Source organism: Patagioenas fasciata, chromosome 9 (genome assembly GCF_037038585.1).
Source record: "Patagioenas fasciata isolate bPatFas1 chromosome 9, bPatFas1.hap1, whole genome shotgun sequence".
Lineage (NCBI taxonomy): Eukaryota > Metazoa > Chordata > Aves > Columbiformes > Columbidae > Patagioenas > Patagioenas fasciata.
In genome coordinates, this window is record NC_092528.1 from 20,533,559 (window position 1) to 20,556,439 (window position 22,881).

Below are 22,881 nucleotides of genomic sequence, written 5' to 3' on the forward strand. Positions count from 1 at the left end.
AATCACAGCATCCTCTGTTTTCATACCAGCACACAGGAACCTGAACTTGTCTCTTACTCTGAGATGACATTTACTTTCCTTTATGGCTTAAACCAGAAAAGATACCTAAAATGTCTTGTTCAAAACTGGAATGGAGTGTGCACTGTTAGTTAGCTGCATATTTTATGCTTTGAATGTCTGCCTTACACAGGCAAATAAAGAAAAAGATAAGCTATATAGTTTTGGTTTAAGGTAGTAAAGATCTATCCAAGATGCAATTTCTGTACGTGATCGTTGTCATTAGAGATCTTTGCCTCAGATATGTGGAAATAAATTTTGCTCCACATTTTATTATATACTTCTCTTTCTGCCGGAACAATAGCTTGATCTGTTTCCTCAAGACTGCCTGTAACCAGCTTCAGGCAGTTAACATTGCTGCTTTAAAAAGGATCTAGCCCTAGTTTCCCCCTCCTCCTGCTATGCCTGAAGTGGGTCAGAGAATGAAAGCATTTAAAAGGTCACTTTCTGTGCAGTTTTGGCATCTTGGTTTGTGGGAATGCTACATGCAAATTATTTAGCTTTAAAGTAAAATTTTCTGTATTTGTCACTCCCAAAGTCTGCAGCTGGTAACCAGAGCAACCTGGCTTTAAAGCTGGAGATAAAAAAGAATTTTAACTTTAAAACTTCAAAATTCTCTTTAAGAAATCTAGTGTGAGGGTTTGTAATGATGTAAAGATTTGTATTGTCATGGTGTGACCTCTTCATACAGAGCTCATGAAGTGCAGAAGTTTTTTCCTGTTATATCCTTTTGCATGCTCATAACTACACATATTAGGGAAAGTCTGACTTAAGCAAGAGGCTTAAATGTAGTGGCCCTTCTAGAAGTTAATTTGACACTTTATTTACATCTAGATACCACTAGAATTTGACATACATAAATATGAAATAAAGAATTAGAAACTTTTCCCAAGGTTATTGCTACTTACCTGCATACTTCAAAGAGATGCAATTTCTGTTTGTGTGGCGGGAAAAAAAAAGGGGGGGGGGAGAAGAATAAAGCACTTGGGAAACTCTCCCCTTTCCAGTTACCTTTCCAGTTAACTTCACAGCATCCTTTGTAAGCATTAACCCTGTGTATTCTGCACAAAGAGTTGCTCTGCCTCAGTTCCAAACAAACCAGGTTGAGTCCAAGTTCACTTACACAGTGCCAAGCCTAACTCACTAAAGGTGTCATCTTGGAAGCCAAGTTAATAATCCCCATTCTCTGCCGCTGCAGTACCAGAGCATGAGAACAGCCACCGTGGGTCAGGCTTCAGCCTGGTTCCCAGGCTCTGACGGTAACTGGTGAGGAACACCTCAGAATAGGGCTATGTGTCCCATGACCACAGCTGAAGGTTGACTCTGGAGCATTGTTTTTAGTCATCAGCAGTGCGCTGCTCTGCAGGAGTCTGTCTGTTCCCATCTGAAACCTTTTTGTGCTCTTGGTGTCCGACACGTCCCATGGCAGTGAGCTCCAGAGCTCAGCGGTGTCTCGCAGGACACCAGGCACCTCTCCCTGGCCTGTGCTGGGCTAAGAGAGGAGGATTGCTCTCTGCCACGGTGCCAGGAGCAGCACCATGACCCTGCGATGTCCTCGCTCACAACCCTTTCCTTGGTGCTCTGGACAGAAAGTAGGAGTGAGTGGAAAGAAACTGAATATAAAACCCTATGGCGTTATAACCCCGGGCATTGGTATAATTGCTGACTAAAAGGTAATACAATTTAAAATTCATTTTTTTAGTGTACACATATTAGAAGACTCACATAAATGCATTTATATATACACAAAATATATATTTCTATATACTATATAAATATAATTTCAAATGTAGGAATTTCTACGTCTGCACAGAAAAAAAAGCAGAGATCAGTATGAGTGTTTCATTTGTGCAAGTAGTTGAAGACAGTAGGATGAATGTATTCTTTCCAACTGTGAATGAAATCTATAGGAAATGTACTCTCATCACTCTAAGTTGGCCAACAAATTAGATTTTAAGTAAATTAATCACTTAAGAGAATACTTCTCACCTTACTTTCTCAGTGCCTTGGAATCTCATCCTGAGCCATGCAGAAAATGTAGCATATGATCATGTGAATAGAGATTTTCTGTACTCCAGAGGAAGCAGCCCAAGCTACCATAATTCTGGCATCCTAATCTGTAACTTTCAGGATGCCTTATACTGTGTGTCACTGTAATACAAGTAGTTAAGTGTTGTTTGCTTTGCACACATTACCTCCAGATGTTTTGTTTACTATCAGCTTTACTTCCTAATCAGTATTTCCTACGCTGAGAATAAATAAAACAACATTAAAAGATGGAGGGGGGGGTCTTGAAATACTTTTTTTTTATATTTGTAAGACATCAGATACAATTCATACTTCTCTTGTTCAGAAACAGCGGTCTGTTCTGAATTACTATGCTCTAGTTCACCTACTTTAGCCATCAACTCACCGTACTCTTTTCTCAGAGAGCCCTCTACTGACCTAAAACACCGTATGTTAAACTGAATGTCAGATACCCCAAAATATCGTTTGACCTGTAGTGTAAATACATGCCCTGGTACCAAGGTAGGTTTCAGTAAGAACAATAACACATTTGGTACTACTGAATTTTTGGGAAGTTTTTAGTTTCCATAAGTTGACAGCTTTAGAGCAAAGCAAACATGTTTGTGACCAGATTTCTATTTCTTGTGTAATTAAGGGAATGTGGTTCTTCAGAAAAACAGAAGGTCAAAGAAGTGGTTGTTTTCTCATGCTCCTGCCTCTGACTTCTCTTGTATGAGTCAGTTACATTTTCTGAGAGGTGATGAATATAAGAAAAAGAACTCTGTAGACTGATTATGCAGGAATTTTTTCTATAGCAAATTGAGATCCTAGTATTAAAAATGCTTATTAATATATCATGAGTCTCACTACCTACTGCCATTCATACAGTAACACTAGGTGCTGAAATTATATTATTACCAGGGAAGCACAGATTTCCTTTAAATAGACTCAATTTCTCATGCTTAATTAAAAAAATCTGATAATGGGAAGGAAGTTGGAAGGTGGGGAGGGAACCAGCAGAAAGCAAATTCAGGAAATTTGCCTGTATTATCGGAAGTATTTCTCTAATTTTGCAGGGTGGAGTGATTGGCAAAGGCTGATTATTTTAGTGTTTGAGATTGCTAACATTTTGATTCTGAGATAGGATCTTAATATATGCAGAGATTTATTCCTTATTTTTGGGGAGTGTACACTGAAACCATTGTTTTTGCTTGGGTTAATGTCAAATGATCTCAGCAGGTCACTCTGCTAGTCAATGTGTGAGGAAAGAGAGAACTCTTGATGCAAAGAGATCAACACCTGAGATTAGACACTGCAACAGTCAGCCACAAAAGTCAAACCTTTTCATTCACCTTTAGAAGAAAAAAGGGAGAAAAAAAGTTTTAAGTCATTTTCAGCAGGCAGTTACTGATCACCCTAGACAGCACGTATCCTTCCATGCTCTTTCCCCATCCTGAACCACATGGACAATATGTGAAGGGAGAGGTGCAAGGTGTGCGGGCAGACGCGACTCCAAGAAAAGCGTGTCTGATGTCAAAGGAAATTGAGACCCAGAGTTCATATAAGTTGCCCAATGTCCCACACTTATGAATTACAAGGATTGTTTGAGTCTCTAGTAGGGAGTCTCACATACAGAAGTCTCTTGAGTCTGTAGTTTGGAGTTTACGCAGGTGTACTACAGCACCTTGTTACATTACCTGCTTTCTAATATGATTTGTCATGGTTTTGGTAGATTAGCTGCCATGTGTGTGCTTGTTTTCTCTAGAAGTGCACAGGTGTCAGTAAGGCGAAGTGGTGTTAATATTCAGAGAATAAAATTAAATAATAAAAAGCTGAAAATTATAGAATGCAGGAAAGAAGAAAAACTATGTTGCAGAGGTATATGGCCTGAAATACAAAAGAGTTGCCACTGCACAATTCAGGTTTCAAGTAGCTGTGTCTAATTCATTCCAGCAGGTAAAATTGGAGTACAGCACTACCAAAGAACACTGTTCACAACAGCATAAACATGGCAGTTTACCTGATTTGTTAAGTTATGTTTTTTGTAACTTGGCGTGTGAAGAGATCTGAGATGCCTGTTTAGATTTTAGCACTCTTAATGTAACTAAAAATGTCCCAAAGGCTCAGCACTTACACCCACTGAGGTTTACATAGCACGCAGGCTAGATAAAGTGCAGAGTTCCAAACTTCAGCAGACAAAAATGAAAACAAGACTGGCATGTGAACTTCTGTGTAAAAGAAACTGCCTCCACACTGTATGCTGATGTTTGTTCTGGCTTTTTACATTTTTGTATACTGGATTTTATGTATCCAATTGGTCTTTGAATTGTGCATGATGATAGACGTTCTTTGAGTTGTTAGTAGGCAGATTGAATACTTGAAGAAGGAAGTTGCCTTAAAAACTGAGTTTACCTCAGATTAACTCACTGGAAAACCAGGTGTGACATACTCACTAGAAAAAAAAAATCAATTATGAACCCCCTCTAGCTCCATTTTAATTGGTTTCCTTATTAACATCGCAAAACAGCTAAATAAAGGATATTTATGATTTACATAGATGAACAAATTGTGTGTGTTTAATCCTGTTATTGTATTGTCACAGTGATTTGGAGAGTGGTGCAGAACCACATGGTGTCCCTGAGAGCCGACTTTTGTAGTGCAATTAGGTTTATAAGTTGGGTAGAATTGCAAGAAGGAATGGTTCTAAATGAGTAGGTTTAGCACTTCAGAAGAGAGCAGAATCTATGTCTTCATTTCTTAAGAGCTATGTGGTACTGAATCATCTTTAACACCAGCATTTTTGGAAGTCCGTTTTATTTTTTTGTTGTTTGTGGGTTGGTTTGGTTGGTTTTGGTTTGTTTTTTTTCTTTTGGGATCTGCATGGAATCAGAGAGATAAAGGCAGGAGAAGTAGTTATTTCCTTTCTACAAAGATATTTACACTCTAAGGTAAAAGACCTTGAAAAAATGTTATAATACCTTGACATAAACCTATTTTGAATATTCAGATTCATTTTGCAATATTAAGTATAACTCTACAATTGTTGTTATGTTTTATATTAATATTTATCTTTAAAGTAATTGGAGGTTCATTAAATATATTTTAGTTTACTGAAGAATACCTTTCCCAAAACCAAGTGCAGTGAAAATATTATTCATTATTTTTTCATTTTAAATTGTGTAAGAAAAGCATTTCAGAATCAATTAGCATTTGAACTGTAATTTTCTTCTTTAGATTTGATAATTGTGCAAATGCTACATCAATTATTGTGTGTGTTGTGTGTGTATTCATATGTATAAATGTTATTTGAGAAGTTGTCATTAGTTAGAACCAGTTCAATATGGGAATAAAACCAATTATGCTGCTTTAGCATTTCAGTTTATGAGAAAATTGTTGTCTTTACTCTTTGCTAAGTTATTCTTGCATTTAATAATTCAATACTCAGTTTGAACCATTTTTCAACAGGGAAAAGGAGGCAGAAGCTTGTCTTTATTTTCCATGTATATTCAGTGTTGTACTCGGGGGAATGGTATATCCAAAAATAAGACTATAAATAAGAAATCAGCAGCCTTTTCTTTCTTGCTGCATTATGTGGGTTTGATATATGCTTCTGCAGCATTATTATTTACTCTGTTCAAATCAATGCTCTGAGCTTTCCCTGATGTGATTGATTTCTTCCAGATTAGCCTACGGAGTACGTGATTTAATAAACACCACTCTTACCTGTTTGCTAACTCACAAATGCCTGCACTAGTACATACAGAGAAACCATAAAGTTTCCAAAATGCTTCAGTCAGTCATAAGATTTTGATTGTATAACTTTATTTGAATAGGAAAGAGAAAACAACTTTGGTCTTATGTGGTCAAAAGCAAAATAAAGTTGCTTGGAAGAAATAGAAATAAGGCAAGGATTGATAAAAATTAAGCCAGATTTTGTAGGAGATAATGGTGAAAAGCGAAGATGCTTCTTTGGTTATTCTATGCAATGCCACTTTCATACCTCAGAAAAGAAGCATTTTTCCATAGTTCTGTGTTCTTAAACATTGTGGTAACAGATTGAAAACTATCATTAGCACGATATAGCTGTTCATGTCCCTCCCTAAAATATACCTGTGAATTTGTAGAGAAAGTTTTTGCAGAAATGGAGTGTCAGGAGGAATTCAAATGTTTTGTGTGCTACAGTTTGGGCTCCCTATAGAATGCCTCTTCTTTCATAGGGTGTTATTTCATTACCACAGTTGCTTTTCCATAGCAGCTTCCAGATTGTGAATGTTTTGGGCAACTGTATCTTGATATTGAAAGAGTTCTGTGCTGGACAAGGAAGGAGTTTCATGGCATCTGGACCTTTAGAACCAGATTTTTACAGTTATTTATGGCTGGATTATATCAACCTGGTTTATGAACCTCTTTTGGATACAGTTTTGTGTATATTTCTGTTTGTCCTAACAATTTAATTTTTGTATTTTTGCAATACCTATCTGATATTCTTAAGGGCAATGTTTTCTAATGCTTTTCAACCCAGAAACTTTTGTGTATTATCACCAATAGAAAACATAATGGCCTTAGAGCATTAATGGACCATACAGCTGGGAAGTTTGGAGGAAAGTTTCATGAGAGGTTACTGTATTATATTTTAGCACAGGTGTCCAGACATAGTATTTTTTCATCTTCTTTCAAGTTCACTCTTAGTTCTTTAGTTTTCCTGATAACAGCCTGACATTTTATTATTACTCCCTATTTTTTCTCACCATATATATGGTAGGGGTTTTTTTTCTTCATGCTTTTTGCAATATTGTATTCTCTAGAGGTAAATCTCAACAGCTTCATAGTATGTCTCTGCTCACATGTGGATTGCAGCCTGATATACAGCACAATCCTGCAGTCTCTGTAGCCAAATCAGTCTGTGGCCAGGTCATTTCTTTAAGGGTTTCTTAGAAATGTTGTTGGGGTTCTATTAATCCTTTTCCAGGAAACTTGTATTTCTGATATTACCCTGTTTTCATCCACTTTCCTGGGAGATTGTTTTCCTTTTCAATTGCTGTACAATTGTTTTTTAATCTTACTTAACATTGTTGTCTTTTCCTACTACTTTGTATTGTAGAATTAAAACGCCGCTTTCAGCACAGCAACTATCATATTGCTTTTGAAGGACAGATATTATTCTAACTCCCCAACACCTTGGGAAGTATTGTACAATATGATTCTATTCAGTCCACATTTTTATCAACACGATCACCGTCACCTGCAGCCATCATTCCATTTTAGAGCGCAGCCTTACAGCTATTTTTTCCCTTTTTGCAATATCAAGATATGAAGAAGATGAATGAAAGTTTCTTGCATGTTTTTGTCAGTGGGTTTTTATAGCTCCCATGAACAGTGATGGACTTGGCAGCCTGGAGACTGAAATCCTCTGTTTAATCACAGCCTAGGTGCATTTCAGCAGAAAGACATATTTCTGTACACAGCCCCTGTAGCACGTCTAAGCCCTGAGCTGGAGAGCCTGTCTTATGTAAGTGAAAAAAAGCACTCGGGCCACTCAGTCCCTGGCCTTTTCTCTGCAGCTGTTGAAAAGCCATTGAGGTTTGTGACAGGTGCTAATGTCTGGCCTGGAGTGGACTGAGAAATCTCTTTCACTCATTTGGGAATTTCTTTCTGTAAGTTACTGAGAGAATATAGTGTTCTGTCCCGTCTGGAAGTTGTATGTCTGTGTGCATCAAGTTGTCACGTCTCTCTTCAAAAGGCAGCAGGTTTTCAGGTCAACTTGCATTTCACCATGGGCTTGATCTGCAGCTCATTAATGTCTGTGATTTTTTTTCTTTTTTACTTGTATAAACTCTCAAAATCCAATAGCTGGAACCAGAGACCAAAGTAAAACAATAAACCTAATTCGTATTTTTAGGATGTTTTGAGGTGTTTTGTTTGAAAACAAAGCAAAACTAAGGCCCTTCAGAGACTCGTGCGGTATCCTAGATCGAAAGAAAAAGTACTGCACAGAATTCTTGTGTGTGGTCACAAACTGTAATCTCTTAATGTTTTTCCACATTGTATTGGAAAGGCAATGGTCTAGGTCATATTCATTTTCACAGAGATGTGCTTATGGGATTTTATTCATTTTTCCCTAAAAATCCAATGTAATGAAATATGTGCTATTCCAAAAGAAATGCTGGCTATTAAATCTGCTAGAAATTATTTGACTGTCTTGTGGGTTTTTTTGTATTTTTCAGCTAACAGGACAAGTGACTTTGCAAATTGCCAGTGAACCAGTTTTGCCGTTTAATGCCCTCGACATCGCATTAGAAGTTCAGAACAGTCTTAAAGGTAATTTTGTTAGAGGAATATTGTTCTCCATTAATACAGTGGAAAAAATAAAAGCATCATCTCTTCCCTGGTACAGATTTTCAATTTCCGCTTAAATGATAGCCAATGATTTCAGTAGTTAAAAAGTGTCATTATATAATGCCAAATAAAACACAGGTTTTGCTGCTAAATAAAGCCATAAAATGTTTCTATTTCTTCTGTTGTTACTATGTCAATTAAGGAGTAGCTAGTACTAAAATCTCATAATTACTGTCAAATATAGCAACCTGTGTGACTGAACTTGATTTTAATTCTTTGTTCAGTACAAGCAAGAGCGAGCTTCTAATCCTGTTTCCATTTGGCTCCTTAATTTTCACAGTCATCTTCCTGGTTTGGTTATTGCACTAATTCAACTTGTTGGCAGTGCATGTGAACTTTTCTCCTTTTTTCAGGTGTGAAAAAGCATGATAATTTACCAATACATATTCTTGATTAAGCGCTGAGACCCTGGAAGTTTCCTAGTCAGAAAGTGAACAAAAGCGACTAATAACTTGGAAATGATGCAGATATAATTCTCATGGACTCTGGACTTGGCACTGTTTGCAGGGTGTAAGAGGAATGCCTTGATATGAGACTGATCCATCAAGATTGTGGAGTCATTAGCCATTATTAATACTCTGGTGTCACCTTCTCATTTCTGGTTCTTTCTGTTGTCTTGTGGCCTTTTAGGGCTTGATAAAAGAACAAGCATTCTGCAGGCTTTTTGTGCTATGTTGATGACAGAACCCGGTTAAGCTGATAGCCTGTGCCTTGAGCTGTTTAAGGTAACCCAGTTAAAGGGTGCAGTTGTGTCTTACCAATGATGAAAAGAGTATCTCTCTTAGCTCCAGCCTGAGGACTAAGGAGGTATTCAAATGAGATGCAACTCTCTCCTTCCTTTTCTAAGTGACTAGTTGAAAGTAGGCGGGATGTGGAGAGCACATAAGAAGCTTAGTCCTTTGAGATTAAATCTTTTTGATAGCTGCCAAACTCTAAGATAATTCCTTGAATGTGTACTAACTGAGATATTTCTGAAGCTGGTATTCTGATCAGAGTTCTGTGAACTTAAAAGGAATGTTAAAAAGTACATGCCTGAGAAGAATCCCCCTGAAATTTGAAAGACTACTCCAAGGCATGATCTCGTTAGGACCTCACAGTGGAAAAATGTGAGATAGGTAAAAACATGTTGTTATTTCCTCATCCATCTCTGATACAGATTACCTGTAGTGTGCTAAGGCCTTTCAAAAATAATTTTTCTATGTATGGGTTTATGGAACTCTCAAACTGATCTGTTAAATAAAGATGTATGTTCTATAAAATCACAATAAAACTAGATAGTTTAACAGAATGTGAGATCCTATCTCAAAGATTTTTTGCAATCTTGAGGTGTTGCACCTGCTTTTCATTCACTCCCTACAGTATAAAGTATCACTTGTTTGTAATACACATTCACAGAAGTATGATCCCTTTTCTTTAATCTTTGCCATCCATCATTGTCAAGACCTGGAAGTCAGTAGGCTGGCAGTGCTCTGGAATCAGTGAGCATCCAACAAGACAGGCAATTTGAGCTCTGTTGCGCCATATAAACATTGGTTTAGTTCAGCCTAAACACAGCAGGGAAGGATCATCAAATAAAAAGTGTGGCTCAGCTGGTATTCCTTCAACTGAACATGAGATGTCTGGTATCGTTCTTCCTTTTTTCTTTACTTTGAGTAACAGGAAATGTTGATTTAAACTGACTTTTTTCCTCTAACTTCAGTTAGATCATTCATCTCAGCCACTTCAGGGGAAGGAAAATTATTTTCTAGGCTGTAGGGCCAGCAGGATAAATTTTCTTCCAGCTGTTCACTTTGAAGTTTTGTTTAATGGCTTTTCTCATGACTGTCATGTTTCATCTATCTCTGATTTGTGTCAAATAACAGTTTATTTTTATTTTGGAAACCAAGAAGACAATGGTCTTTTTTTTTGATTACTTGGAGTAGAAGTTGCACTTTTTAACATGGGTCATGGATTTCTTCATTTCTGAAAATATTTTATGTTGTCTTAGATTTCCAGTTCAAAGGTACATTGAGTAAACTATTTCCTTCTCCAACTCGATGAAAACTGTGAATGTAGAAAAGTTGAAGGGAAATCTGCATGACATGCTTGAAGATTTGCTCATTAGGCTTGATTTTCTGTCTCTCCAATATGGTTCAGCCAAGCACTTCAACATGCATTTGAATGCCTGTTGGATTTTCTCACATTTTTGAACTCATAGGTATAAATACTTGAGTCACAATTTTTCAGCCTCCTGGATGTCCTCATAAAAATATGTGTGCATCTTGATATTTGCTAATATTGCATTTATTTATGTTTCCAAATGATTAATTCTGTAATGTGATGGGTGTCTGTACTGTTAGCTCTGTTAAGTTCAACAGGATGTTGCTCATCATTTTGTAAACCATTTCTTACGTTCAGGATAGGCTGGATGTCAGGTTGTAGGGAAGTGTCATCCATAACATGTTTCCATCTGGCTCGGGGCCTGTTCCTCAGAAAGATGGGGAAATGGCTGTTCAGCAGCATGTTCTCTCCATTTGGAGCTCTTGGAAACAAGCTACTGCTTTTGGGTTTACCTGAAAGGAAGGATTGTGACTGGAGAGTAATTTCTTTTTGTGTGTCCACTGATGATCTGATGTTTAACAGGAAACCTTGTGGTCATAAATTATATGAGATGGGTTCCAAGAGTGAAATCCAGGTCCCTGGGGCTATTCAGGCTGTTATCTATCTGATCACAGACGTGATGTTTTAGAGAAATTAATAAATAAGTGACAGTTTAAAATATTCACATTAACTACACATTGCAGTTGTGCAGTGTTTGTGCCTGTCATGCATTTAAAAACTAGACCCACTGCAACCTGAATCAAATACAAAAATATCTTTGCATACTGTGAAAACCCAATTTATCTTTTGAGGTAGGGCACAAGCAAGATGTCAAATCTGGTGTGTGAATGATACAAATGGTTCTTTTAAGTACTTCTATAGAAGTACTTTGTATGCATATGCAAGTACAAATGTATAAGCATTTGCATGTAAGTATTTTGTATACCTATAAGTATTTTTATTCAAAACATTCATATCTGCTAAACGCACTGTGCAGTCTGGACTTGCTCATTGTGGCCTCTCTTACACTGGATCTGAGCCTCTCTACATAATCTAGTATTTATTACAGCAGACTTCAGGGATTGATGAAGGTGTTAAAAGTGTCTCACTAGGATCAAAAGCCTTTCTGTACCTTTGCACCTGATTGACTCAGCACGAACGAAAAATAAAGACAACCAGGTTTGTTGTGAGCCGTGTCTTTTGCTTAGGTGCTGTTGGCTGTGGAAGCTGATACTGTTTCATTATTGGAGGTCACTGGGCCCACCTGGACTCATGCAGACCTTTCAAAAATTGGTATCTGTACCTTTCAAAAGTCAGTATCTGTTGCTCCAACCTTAGATTTTGGCTGAGTAGCACCAGACCCGCGTGCCAAGATTCCCTAGTTGTGGCTGTCATCACAGGCTGCTGAAGCTGATAAACAGATCAGATAAGCTGTAAGCCATGTCTGATAGGTAGTGACTGAGAAAGGCCTATGAAGACAAATTAAATGGGGATGAGATTTTCTGATTTTCCCCTTATAGGGAGAGCTAGAGATGGGACTTAAAGCTCCTTGGCTGACACAGTGTCAGTTGTACATTGCTTCCTATCAGTTAGGCCCTTTCTTCTCCTCAGAATGGATGTTTTACAGATCTTACAGCATCTGCAGTACTTGGGATGATAATAGTAGGCAGTGCTAGCAGAAGTTTAAAAATAATCTGTTTTATGATAAGCCTTTTCCAGGAAAATCTGCATGACTTTCCACAGCCTTGGATCAACTCATACATTTCAAAACATCAGTCTAAACTCTTCCTCCTTAGAAAAATCAATACAGAAATATATCTCTGTCATTTACTTGATGGCTGCATACTCAGTGCCTACAGCTATCTGCTAGTCTTCAGCTTGTGTCATTTTACCTGCTTGACCGTGTTTTCCCAATCATTTAGGGCACTTTTCAGAGTTACTTTCTCCATCTGTCTGTAATGTTCAGAAAGTTTCCTTCTTTACTGTTCCCACCCGTTATTCTTGACTGCTACAGAGATGATATAGGATAGAAATTCTGTCTTTGCCGTGAGACACTGACATCTCGTTCTTCAGTATTCTTTCAAGGATATTATAATATTAGCACTGGCAAACCTTTCATCAACCTTAGAAAAAAATCATAGAAAAATGACTTTTCCATGGACAAAGCATATTTGGTATGGAAGGGAAAGGATGAGCGTCTGTTCCATAGCAGTAGCCCATATATGTTTCAGCACCTCTGTACAATATTGTTGATAACTTGCTCTGTATTAGCACACATAATATGTCACAGCATGCCTTTTTAATGATTACCTTTTTGAAAAGAGACTTCGAGTAGCAACACCAGATTAGTTTGCTTGGTCAGTAGCAGTCACGGTAGCAAAATTGAAGCTGGTGGCAACATATTCTTCGCACTGAAGATGTCCATGGATTTGTGTTTCTGCCCCCTTTAGGGTACTTTCTACAAAGCTTTCCCATTCAGATTTTCCACTGCCGGGTCTGATCATCCAATTTTGCACAGCATGAAAACTCTTCCTACTGAATACAACAACACACCATAGCTGATCCTGAATTTGCAAGCTAATCAAAACCTGAAGCAATTTCCCTTCTCTCTTCCATGCAAGCACATGCTCACATGCATGGAGAGTGAGTGTCATGCCTTAAACTGCTGATTTGTCTGTGCTTATTCTCCTGTAGGTACTGGTAGACAAGTACATGCATACCAGAGGGCACAAGCACAATTTAAAAATGGTGAATCTCTAGCCATACTTTTCATAAGAGCAATCAGTTACGCAGGGAAAGGCTTTTGCATTCAGTGTCTGTAAAATAAATTTCTATTTGTTGTAACCTGTTTCTGACTAAAATCCAGTTACCTTTAGCTAGTGTAATGAAATTTGACAGTATAAATACTCTTGATTCACTTTCTTGTACTTGAAATTTTATTTATTTAACAACTAAAGAACTAGCTTAGATGATTCATCATGATTCATACTATAAACAAAAGGACAAAGAATACAAAATGTGGTAATGTGGCATTGTTTTCTGAAGTGAATTAACACTTGCAGGATTTTTTAAAATTTTCTGTGTGGGAGGGTTATGAGACATTATTAGTTAATGCATTCTTTTCTTTAAAAATCATTTACCCTTCCCCTCCCAGCTTCTCAACTTGAGAAAAGCATAAATGACAGTTTCCCTTGGCAGTGATGTTCAGTGTGTTGTGGTAAAAACTTCTGATGTCCTTAAAATGGTGTCCTTCATTCTCTGTGGTACCACTAGCCATAGACACTTGCCAGTCTCATCCTGAAGTACTGAAAAAGGGATCTGGGTGTTTGTTTCATAATGAGTGCTGGTTTGGAGTGAAAGGTAAACAGTGCTTTTTACTCATGACTGTAAAGTAAAACGTGGTTGGTTTAGGGGGAGAATGCATGTTGTGGAGAAAGGAGTAAAAACATTTACAGAATTTTTATGTTACAGAAAGGGTAGTCTGGTTGGCTTCGTTTCCAGATATAGAATGATGTATTTTCCATGTATCTCAACTTGCCTATTGAAAAGGCATAGCTAATATACAATTGTTTATGTAATATTCAGAATAAAAATTATTAATGTTGTATGTTACTTGGAATATGAAGTGCTTTTTCTAACAGGGTGGATTTGAACCTTTCCCTACTGACACAAGTCCCTGGGTAATGTGTCCACAGTGCCTGGACTGTGTGCATGGAAAGCACAAGTTCTTCAGCTGCTGGGTGTTTGCCTGGGATTTGAAAATTGAGGATAAGATATTTTGCAAAATGCCACAAATGTACCAAGTTTATATGCTTGGAGTATATTTTTCTAAGGCATCAGCCTAACTTAAGCAGACTTCAAATTACTCCAGGCTAAATCGGAGAGATACCAGTCCTGTACATCAAGGTACTGCAGTGCCTGTTACCCATTCTAATTAGGGAAAAGTGGATTGGGCAAGAGTCATTGACAAAGCAGCCTTGTCCCAAACTAAGACAGACACAAACCATTTCTCTCACTCCTGTTCTCACAAGGAGTTTCTGTTCATTGTTGAAATTAATCTTGATAGCTCAGGAAATCTGACAGTTTCTCTTGCACCAGCATCTGTCTTTCCATGTATTTTGGATCATTTCATGTTTTGTTAGATTGGAACGTGTTAGTCAGCTGAATGACAGGAGCATGTGGGGATCTATGAACTCCTTTCCTTTTGCTGAAATATATCCAGTAGCAAATCTCTTCTTGCGTAAGGGAGGGAGAATATGTCATATTCAGGCATTTCCTTGAATTATCTAGTTGTACCTATTTACTTTTCCATTACTGTTGTGATCGCCTTTCAGACTCCACCCATAAATAGTTTGAGAAATGGCTTGATATTCTCCATTTGCTATTTCTGATCTCTCCATATATCTATTAGACAAGGAACTTTTATATACGTCTAACTTGTGTCTTGAAACACCTTGTTGGATTAGCCACCACTAAGATACTGAACTCACCAAGGGGTTTTTTTAATTAATTCATCATTTGAAAGATCTAAGAATAGTTAATTTCCTTGTCCTTAATAGGCTAAGTGAATCTTGGCTTTAAAGATAATTTCTACATCCTGGAAATGTTTTTGGTGACTGATGTTATTTTTGACTTTATATCAGGTTCAGAATCTGCTTTGTCTCTCCATGTGCTTGTAAAAATTAAAGAAGTTTATGCACACACTGGGAAAGGTGGGCATGCACTTCATCTGCACTGCGGGTTGGAATAGACAGCACATTCACAGTGCTCCAATTCACGTAGCATGTTCTTATTTCTGAACCATGAATAGGGAAATATCCAAAACACGGTGTGCTCCAAGGTGTTGTAGGCCTTTATTCTTTTATTGTCTGTGTAGGACTGCAAACAAAGTTACAGTTAACATTCCAAGTTTAAAAAGTTATGGAAATATTGACTGGATTAGAATTTGCATTTGATATCAATTAAAGTGTTAGTTGGTTCATTGGCATGCAATGTAAGTGAATAAGAGGAACAATTTTGAATCCCCTCTACAACTGTTGTTAACCTGTAGGATTCTTAAACTTTGAACAAAATTCAATTAAATTCTGCATATTATGTTTTTTGGTACAGCAGTCATTATGGAATCTGAGCACAAGCTTTCAACTTGAGAGCTGTAGCATCAAAAGGCATTTAATAAATTCTGTCTCAGAAGGAAATGTCACAGTTGCTGATTTATAACCATTGCTTCCTGCATGCCCATTTTTTTTCAATGGTAGATTTCACACTACTTTCCTCATGGCTTATTAGATATTAAAACGTCACATCCCAAACTGATCTTTGAAAAACAGATCAGAGCTTTTGATGAGCACAATGATCTGTGGCTTTCCTCAACCCATTACTTAATTCTCACAAGGGAAAAGAAACTCAGATTTTAATTGGGCTATTAATTTTGACTTGTAAGCAAAAGTAACAAGCGACATTCTCTGAATCACTGGCAACTGCCTTTGTCTTACTGTTCCTAGGTGATGACATAGATATTCCTCAGTTGCTGGCATTGGCATCACAGCTGAGGGACACCGCAGAATTGTTCCAATCAGATGAGATGCGCCCAGCTAATGACCCCAAGGAGCGGGCTCCTATCAGAGTCAGGATGCTCAATGATGTGCTACAAAGCTTGGAGAAAAGCTTCCTGGTTCATCGAGCTCCTCCAGGACTTTACAGGTATTGTGTTCAACTCATTCTTCATTTGTGCTGAAATGGTGATCTCCCATAGTGTGGCTTTCAAAGCTGTCATGCTCTCTAAAAAAAAAAAAAAAAAAAAAATCTCGGTGAATATCCAAGATTAAAGCTATTTTTTTCGTATCTCATCCTTCCTGCAGAAAACAGTAATTTGTTACAACAGAAGAGGTCATTAGAATGCAGCACAGTAGCATTTCTGTCATGACACCGCTGCTAACAAGATGTACAGTGTGATGGCAACTCAGGCAGCATGACAGATACTTGTGTTAGACGGTACAGTAAGCTTTCACAAGAAGAAAAGATTTTGAAGTCTAATACTGCTTGACAAGCTCCACCTATGTTTTATTTAAAACTTTTTACAGTTCATTGAAGATTCAGAATTATACAAGATACTGTGTGGCATTATTTAATATATTTAATTATATAGCATTGTTCTTGGGTGCATTTCAACCAGTCAAAGGCAGTAGAGTGGCGTGAATGAGAGGGCCTTAGTCAGTCACCGTTCATAACATCTTGTCTCTGGTTAGAATTATTCTCCAGTCTGTATTCAGCTGCACTACCCAGGTTGATTTTAAGATGTCATAATCACTCAATCTTTCGCTTTCTAGGGAAGAAATCTACAGGTCTGTATCTCTCACCATAAATTCCTCTAAAAAAAAAAAACATACAAACAACAACAACAGCAACAAAACAACACACACACACAAAAAAAAAAAAAAAATTAAATTAAAAAAACCACAAACACCTTAACAGCAATCAGTAGCTTTAAAAAGTTTGAAAAGCAAGAATTGGCCAAACACGCCCTGAATAATGCCTGGTCCTCTGGCTGTTCCGCACAAGTAATAAAGTGTGCGTGTTTGCTTCAGCACGCACTGTAGCAGTGTATTGCAGCCCATCAGTGTTCTGCTGCATAGCCTGACCCCAGGATCTGGTTGGAATGCCCGGGCTAGGGAGCTGAAGCCATGTGTGGGTTGCTGGACTTCACTGGGCCTATTGGGATTGTTGTGAAGGACCTTGTGGCTGTAGATAGTGAGTGGCTCATCCATACTGTCCATTAGGAGCCTTTCCCACGTAAAACTGTCCCTAAAGCCATACCCAGGTTTTACTTCAGGGGAACTGGTTGATACGAAAGAGAGCTCAGAAGTGGACTGACATACATACACAGGAGACAAACAGGGGCCAGGACACAGAAGTGGATGAGGCATCTGTGTTATTTAGGAATATAAATGTACTTGCAGTCAGAACTAACTAAAGTAATAAACCGATACTTTGTTGCAGCTCATAGGGAAAAATTGTCAAATGTCTAGGGCTAGTGATTGTTTCAAGTGGGCACAAAATAGACAGATGGCAGAGGTACACTTTGGAAAAGAAGCACAAAGCTACAGCATCAGGAGGAAGAGATTCTTCCAAGCATCAGGAATGGCATAAAACAAATGTAGCCATCTTTTAACAAAAACAAAAGAAAAAAAATAAGAAAAGATAATTGTGGTGAACTCAACAGTGTCAATGAATAAAATTCCCACAGCTATAATAAAGAAAATATGATATTTGGGTAGGGACTAATTTACTTCATTCCTGCTGTGACTGGATTTATAATATAAACAAATAAACCAAAATGTGATTAAATAAATTCTAATATTCCAGGTTTAACGCTGCTGTCTGTCTTGTCTGAGCTGGTATGGTGTTGCAAAGGAGCCATAAAACTGCTTAACATAATGTAATGTGTCTGCATTGCATTGCAAAGGCACATTGTTGAATCTGGCCCAGTTCTTTATATGTAAAAATAAATTATACCAAAACTTATGATCCAAATAACAGGGTTTTTGAGGTCTTCTAATATTTAAATTCTTGTAGTGCTTGCAGTATTAACTTTGTTATGCATCAGGATGTAATTCCTAGATATACAGGTATAATGTAAATTAAATTTTTCACCTGCCTTCTCTAGCAGTACTTTGGCACAGAGCACAGTGTTCATATTGGCAAAATAAATAGTATGGAAGTGAAAATTTTGTATATTTTACACTCTTGATTTTATTACATTTGATACAAGATTTAATAGTAGACGATAATAGAGTTTGCTTGAAAACATTGGATTTGACTTTACTCTGAGCTTTTTTACCTATCATCAGGAGTATATAACAGTAAAGAACACCTTGTGTATCATAGTTATTTAAAAGGAATGCCTTCTTCGTACTGTGCCAAGGTGTGTAATTGTAGTGTAAATTTACCTTTAATGCAAATAGAATTGAGGACAGTGATAGATTTCTGATTTTGTTTCCTGACATTAAAAATCTGCAGCACGGTTTTTTTTCAAAAAAAAGCACCTATCAATGAATCTTTATTTGGGTCACTTTTCACTTTTTAGGGATTGAAAGCCCTTCTATTAATTGATACAGTTACATGAATCTATTTTGTCTTCTGAAGCTATAATTGTATCACAGGGAGACTAGAAGTACTTGAAAAACCTGATATACTTTTTTTTTTTCCTTGTATAACTTTAAGCTTTTCTTTATGTAATTTGCTAAAGAAAACAAACAAAAAAATTGGTCTCACAGCCAGGACCTTGCATGCCGTGTTTCATCCCAGTCAGAAGATGGATGGGCAAGTTATAAAGCCCTGAAATAGTGGTTTATAATGGAAATGCTGGCAGCCCTTTAACTATAGCAGCGCAAGCAGTGCAGCAATAAATACTATGCTTCATCTGTAAACAGAAATTTAGGATGCAGTTTGCAGCCTTGACCTTCAGGCTCCAACTGTGTTTAGATCATTAAGATTCCATAAATACTGTAATTTACAGCCTTCTGAAGGAAGAATTTGTGTGTACAGTAAAGCACGTATTCTTCATGAAAAAATGATTGCTTCCTGTATACCCATTTGGACTCATATTCTCATCCTCAGTCAAAGTACTTGACAAATTTGCTGAAGTTTAGGCATCATTTTTAGGCTTATGTTTGTCCTAATTCACAGCTCTCCAGATCTATACTGTGTTTTCACTTCTAGAACTTGAATTAAAAGGAAAGGTGGATTTTTTGCTTTACTCCAGAAGGCAGGTTGCAACCTACTGGTGTTTTTCCACTACAAGGGAACTAATATATATTTTCTCTTATCTCACTCATTGCCATATCTGTAGTTTCTTACCATCTGTATGTAGTTTAAAAGATAGATGCTTCATTCCAGTCAGTGTCTTAGGGCAATATTTGGTCATAATTGATGCATTATTCATCTATAATGAGCAATAAAATTATTCAAAATTACAGAATTCAATTTTTTTTTTAGTTATTTTAGGACATCCAAACTAAATTTAAGTAATGATGATTCACATTGGCAGGTTGTTCAATACTGCATCAGTAAACACCGTAGTTCAGATTTTTATCCTTCTTACCTAAACTTCATGACATTGAACTGAAAATTTGACAATAGCAGACTTTCCCCATGATATTCTATTTCCAGCTGAGTTGGAAATACACAAGTACAGCTTTCATCTGGGTATTTTAGTTTATCCAGAAATATAGACAGAATGAAAAATAATAGGTTGGGAAATATTACCCTACAAGGGTTACCCTGGGGCTTGATTTGGGGTTAGGACAAAATCTCTGAGTTTTATTGTACCTGAAGGATTTCTGTGATTTGCAATGGTAACCCTGGGTAGACTTTCTAAAATAAATGTTTAGAACCAAAGTAGGACAGCTATTGATATTTTTCATTTATCTGCCTTTGTTCCTCCTAACGTAGACATAATATTGATAATGTTCTGATTTAGATTTTTGTCATTATTTTAGTAGAATAATCAGTAGAAATTTATATATGTTTGGTTTTTTCCTGTAACCATTTCTCACTTTCCACTCTTACAACGTACACTTGCAATGAACATTTCTGTATATTTTCTGATGATCGTATTTTGCTACTGGTACGAATAACCATAGATGACACTGCAGTGGCATGTACAAAGCTAAGGTAAGAACAGAGGTTGTGTTACTTTAGGCACTCTGTGCACACAGAGAAAAAAAAAAAGGATGATCTCAAGCATATTGTCCTCTCAATTAGATGGTCAGCCTCAGCAGGGAAATAAGATGATTCTATACATGCTGGTATATAGTAAGAAAAGCTCAAATTCTTACCCTCATCAGCATTCAGTAAAGCATGTGTAGTTGCCTGCTAGGGACAGGAGAAGATGCTTTATCTCTACATTCTAAACCAAGGGTACTTCAGCCATAAATAAACATAGATGGAATCAAAGACCTGGGGCAGTTTCCCTACAGTGAAAGCAGCTTGTCTGATAAGGGCAAGGAAATACCAGCTGACCCCTGTTCTGATACTGATTAACCAGATCTCTGCATGGCTTCTGAGCCATTTACATTTCTGTAAATGAATGTGAGTTAGGTAATGGGGTAAATGAGTCCATGCTGAGTTATTTGTCTCCTCTTTGTCTCTTTCCTGAATGACTTTGTCTTTCATGCATGAGCTAATCCTTAAAATTCTTTGATTTTAAAAGCCTGCTGTCGTGCTTTTGTATCCTTTTCCCTCTACGAAAACACCTACCAAAACACCCACCTGAGCAATATCATGGATAACAAGACAGCTTGTATCTTCTTGGTGTTTATAAATATTGATCTCAAATCTTAGGCTTATCTAGATTGAGTAAGACCATTCCCCCTGTTCTTCCTTGTATATTTGATTGTATTTCTTATATTTGCTGATCACCACAGCCTCTGACAACCTGTCAACCTAATGTGTCTATCCTGTGTGTAGGCTCCTTAGGTGTTCACAGAGAGAGTGGTCCATTTTGTTGAAAGGAATAGCACTTCAAGTGGCATTGAAGCAATGAATAATAATAATAATGCAAATAAATGAGATAATAAAAAAAACTTCATGGAGTATCAGGCAGAGGACACAGTGCAGTGAGTTGTCCTCCCTTTCTGAAAGTGTTTGATTTCTTCAGGTCCATGTCTAGAACTCAACCTGATCTTCATGTTTGATGGATGCTGTTGATATTAGATGGGTCGAGTAGTAAGGATGCAGAGTTTCCTAGATGCTCCCACCAAGATTTCCAAATTGAAGAGTCACTAAAACCAGAATTTGTGTCTTCAGTGTCTAAAAGTCCAAAAAAGGCACACAAGGGCTCAGACTGTCATTTCTGCTCCAGTTAGGTCGTTTTTATTCTTAATGGACCATTGCTTAGGGATCAGTTATGTCCTGATTGACAGTTCTTTTGACAATTTTTTAAAAGAAACAAAGTCAAATTGTGTAAAATCTTCCCTTTAGGAAATACTGTATCCATCTGTCATCCACTATTTATGGAATTGTTGCGAGGGCCATTGTGCTATGTCTAGTAGGTGGAATTGAGTGAATTGAGTAACAAGTAGGTGGAAAGTAACGATTTCAAAACCAATTTGTTTTCAAGAAAGACCTCCAGCAGTTTTTATTGCTCATTTGTACAACTTAAACTTCTTCCTCTTTCTTCTTTTTATCATAGATACCCAGGTGTGACATTAACACTTCATTGGGCTAAAAGCTTCCAACAAATCAGTACATTATAATGCCCTGAATAAAATACTCGCTATAAGCGATGATATATTGTGAGCCCTGAATTTGCCATAATGAAATGAAAGAACAATCAAAAGATGCTTTTAGCACTGCACAAAGAGGTAATTTGCATCACTGCTAATCTCATGCCACTCAGGTGTTTTTTGCTTACTAGAACAAATGTTTTCATTTCAGATTGAGATTCATTATATACATTCCTGACATATGTATGGTGTGTACTGGATTTATTTCTTTTTTGCTGATAAACTGCAACAGATTCTCAGGTGTCAAAATTCACATACCCTAAGACTCTAGTTTCTAGAGATAAGTTTAGTAGGAAAATTAAAGTCCTTATTAAATTTCTATGTGTAAACAATTGACTTTACAGAGGGCAAGCATTAAAGATGCAAATATTCTGCAAATCTTAAACAGTGACATGGGTAAACACGTAGTGCAATGTTATCTGAAAAAAAAAAAAAATAGAAAAAAGAAAAAGACACAACTATCCCAGAATTTAAACAGAAGACATTAACACCATCTCATTGTTCAGACTCTTTGCAGATTAGGTTTTTTCATTTTAACTCCTCATTTGTGTCTTCAAGTGGTAAATAGGCCTGCGTAGTTTGTTGTAATATTTGAGACATTGTTGACCAATCTGAACCAAACACATGAATAATTTTTTTTCTGCCTTGTATTATGTGGAGCAGAGAATGATTTGATGTGATGCTGATGATCCTTGGTGTGGGAAATACAGCAAGAATTCATGTTCCACTGTCAATGGTAGATAAATGTTCTGTCTCATGTTATCTGCCATGTGCAGTTTGTAAATACAATGTTAGAATGATATTGAGGGAGAAGTAGAGAATTGTGTACTCATTTTAGAATAGAGGACTTCAAATTTTGCCATTCAGTCAGAATAAATGAATTTTTGTCTTACTGCACAGCAGTGATTCTCCATCTGACTTTTCATGCTTATATCTTGTATCTTTCAAAAGTTGCATTTCTTCTTCTTCTAGAATTGTTTCACATCTTTTAAGTGGAGTTATGATTAGTGGTATTACTTGTTTAACTTTCTGTTAACTTTAACTTTTCTGTTTAACT

General features: G+C 37.0%; 1 protein-coding gene across 10 annotated transcripts in view; it reads left to right on the forward strand.

Annotated features, from left to right (window-relative positions):
• NAALADL2 (N-acetylated alpha-linked acidic dipeptidase like 2) overlaps nucleotides 1–22,881 on the forward strand; it is a 444,279-nt gene that overhangs the window by 401,654 nt on the left and 19,744 nt on the right. For 9 of the 10 annotated variants that reach the window (XM_071812576.1, XM_071812575.1, XM_071812577.1 and 6 more), the window contains 2 exons: nucleotides 8,289–8,382; nucleotides 16,041–16,239. In XM_071812576.1, the coding sequence (XP_071668677.1) occupies nucleotides 8,289–8,382; nucleotides 16,041–16,239 (293 nt within the window). Of the gene's footprint in view, nucleotides 1–8,288; nucleotides 8,383–8,813; nucleotides 8,991–16,040; nucleotides 16,240–22,881 lie in introns of those variants that run through there. The other variant, XM_071812582.1, reaches the window with a different exon arrangement.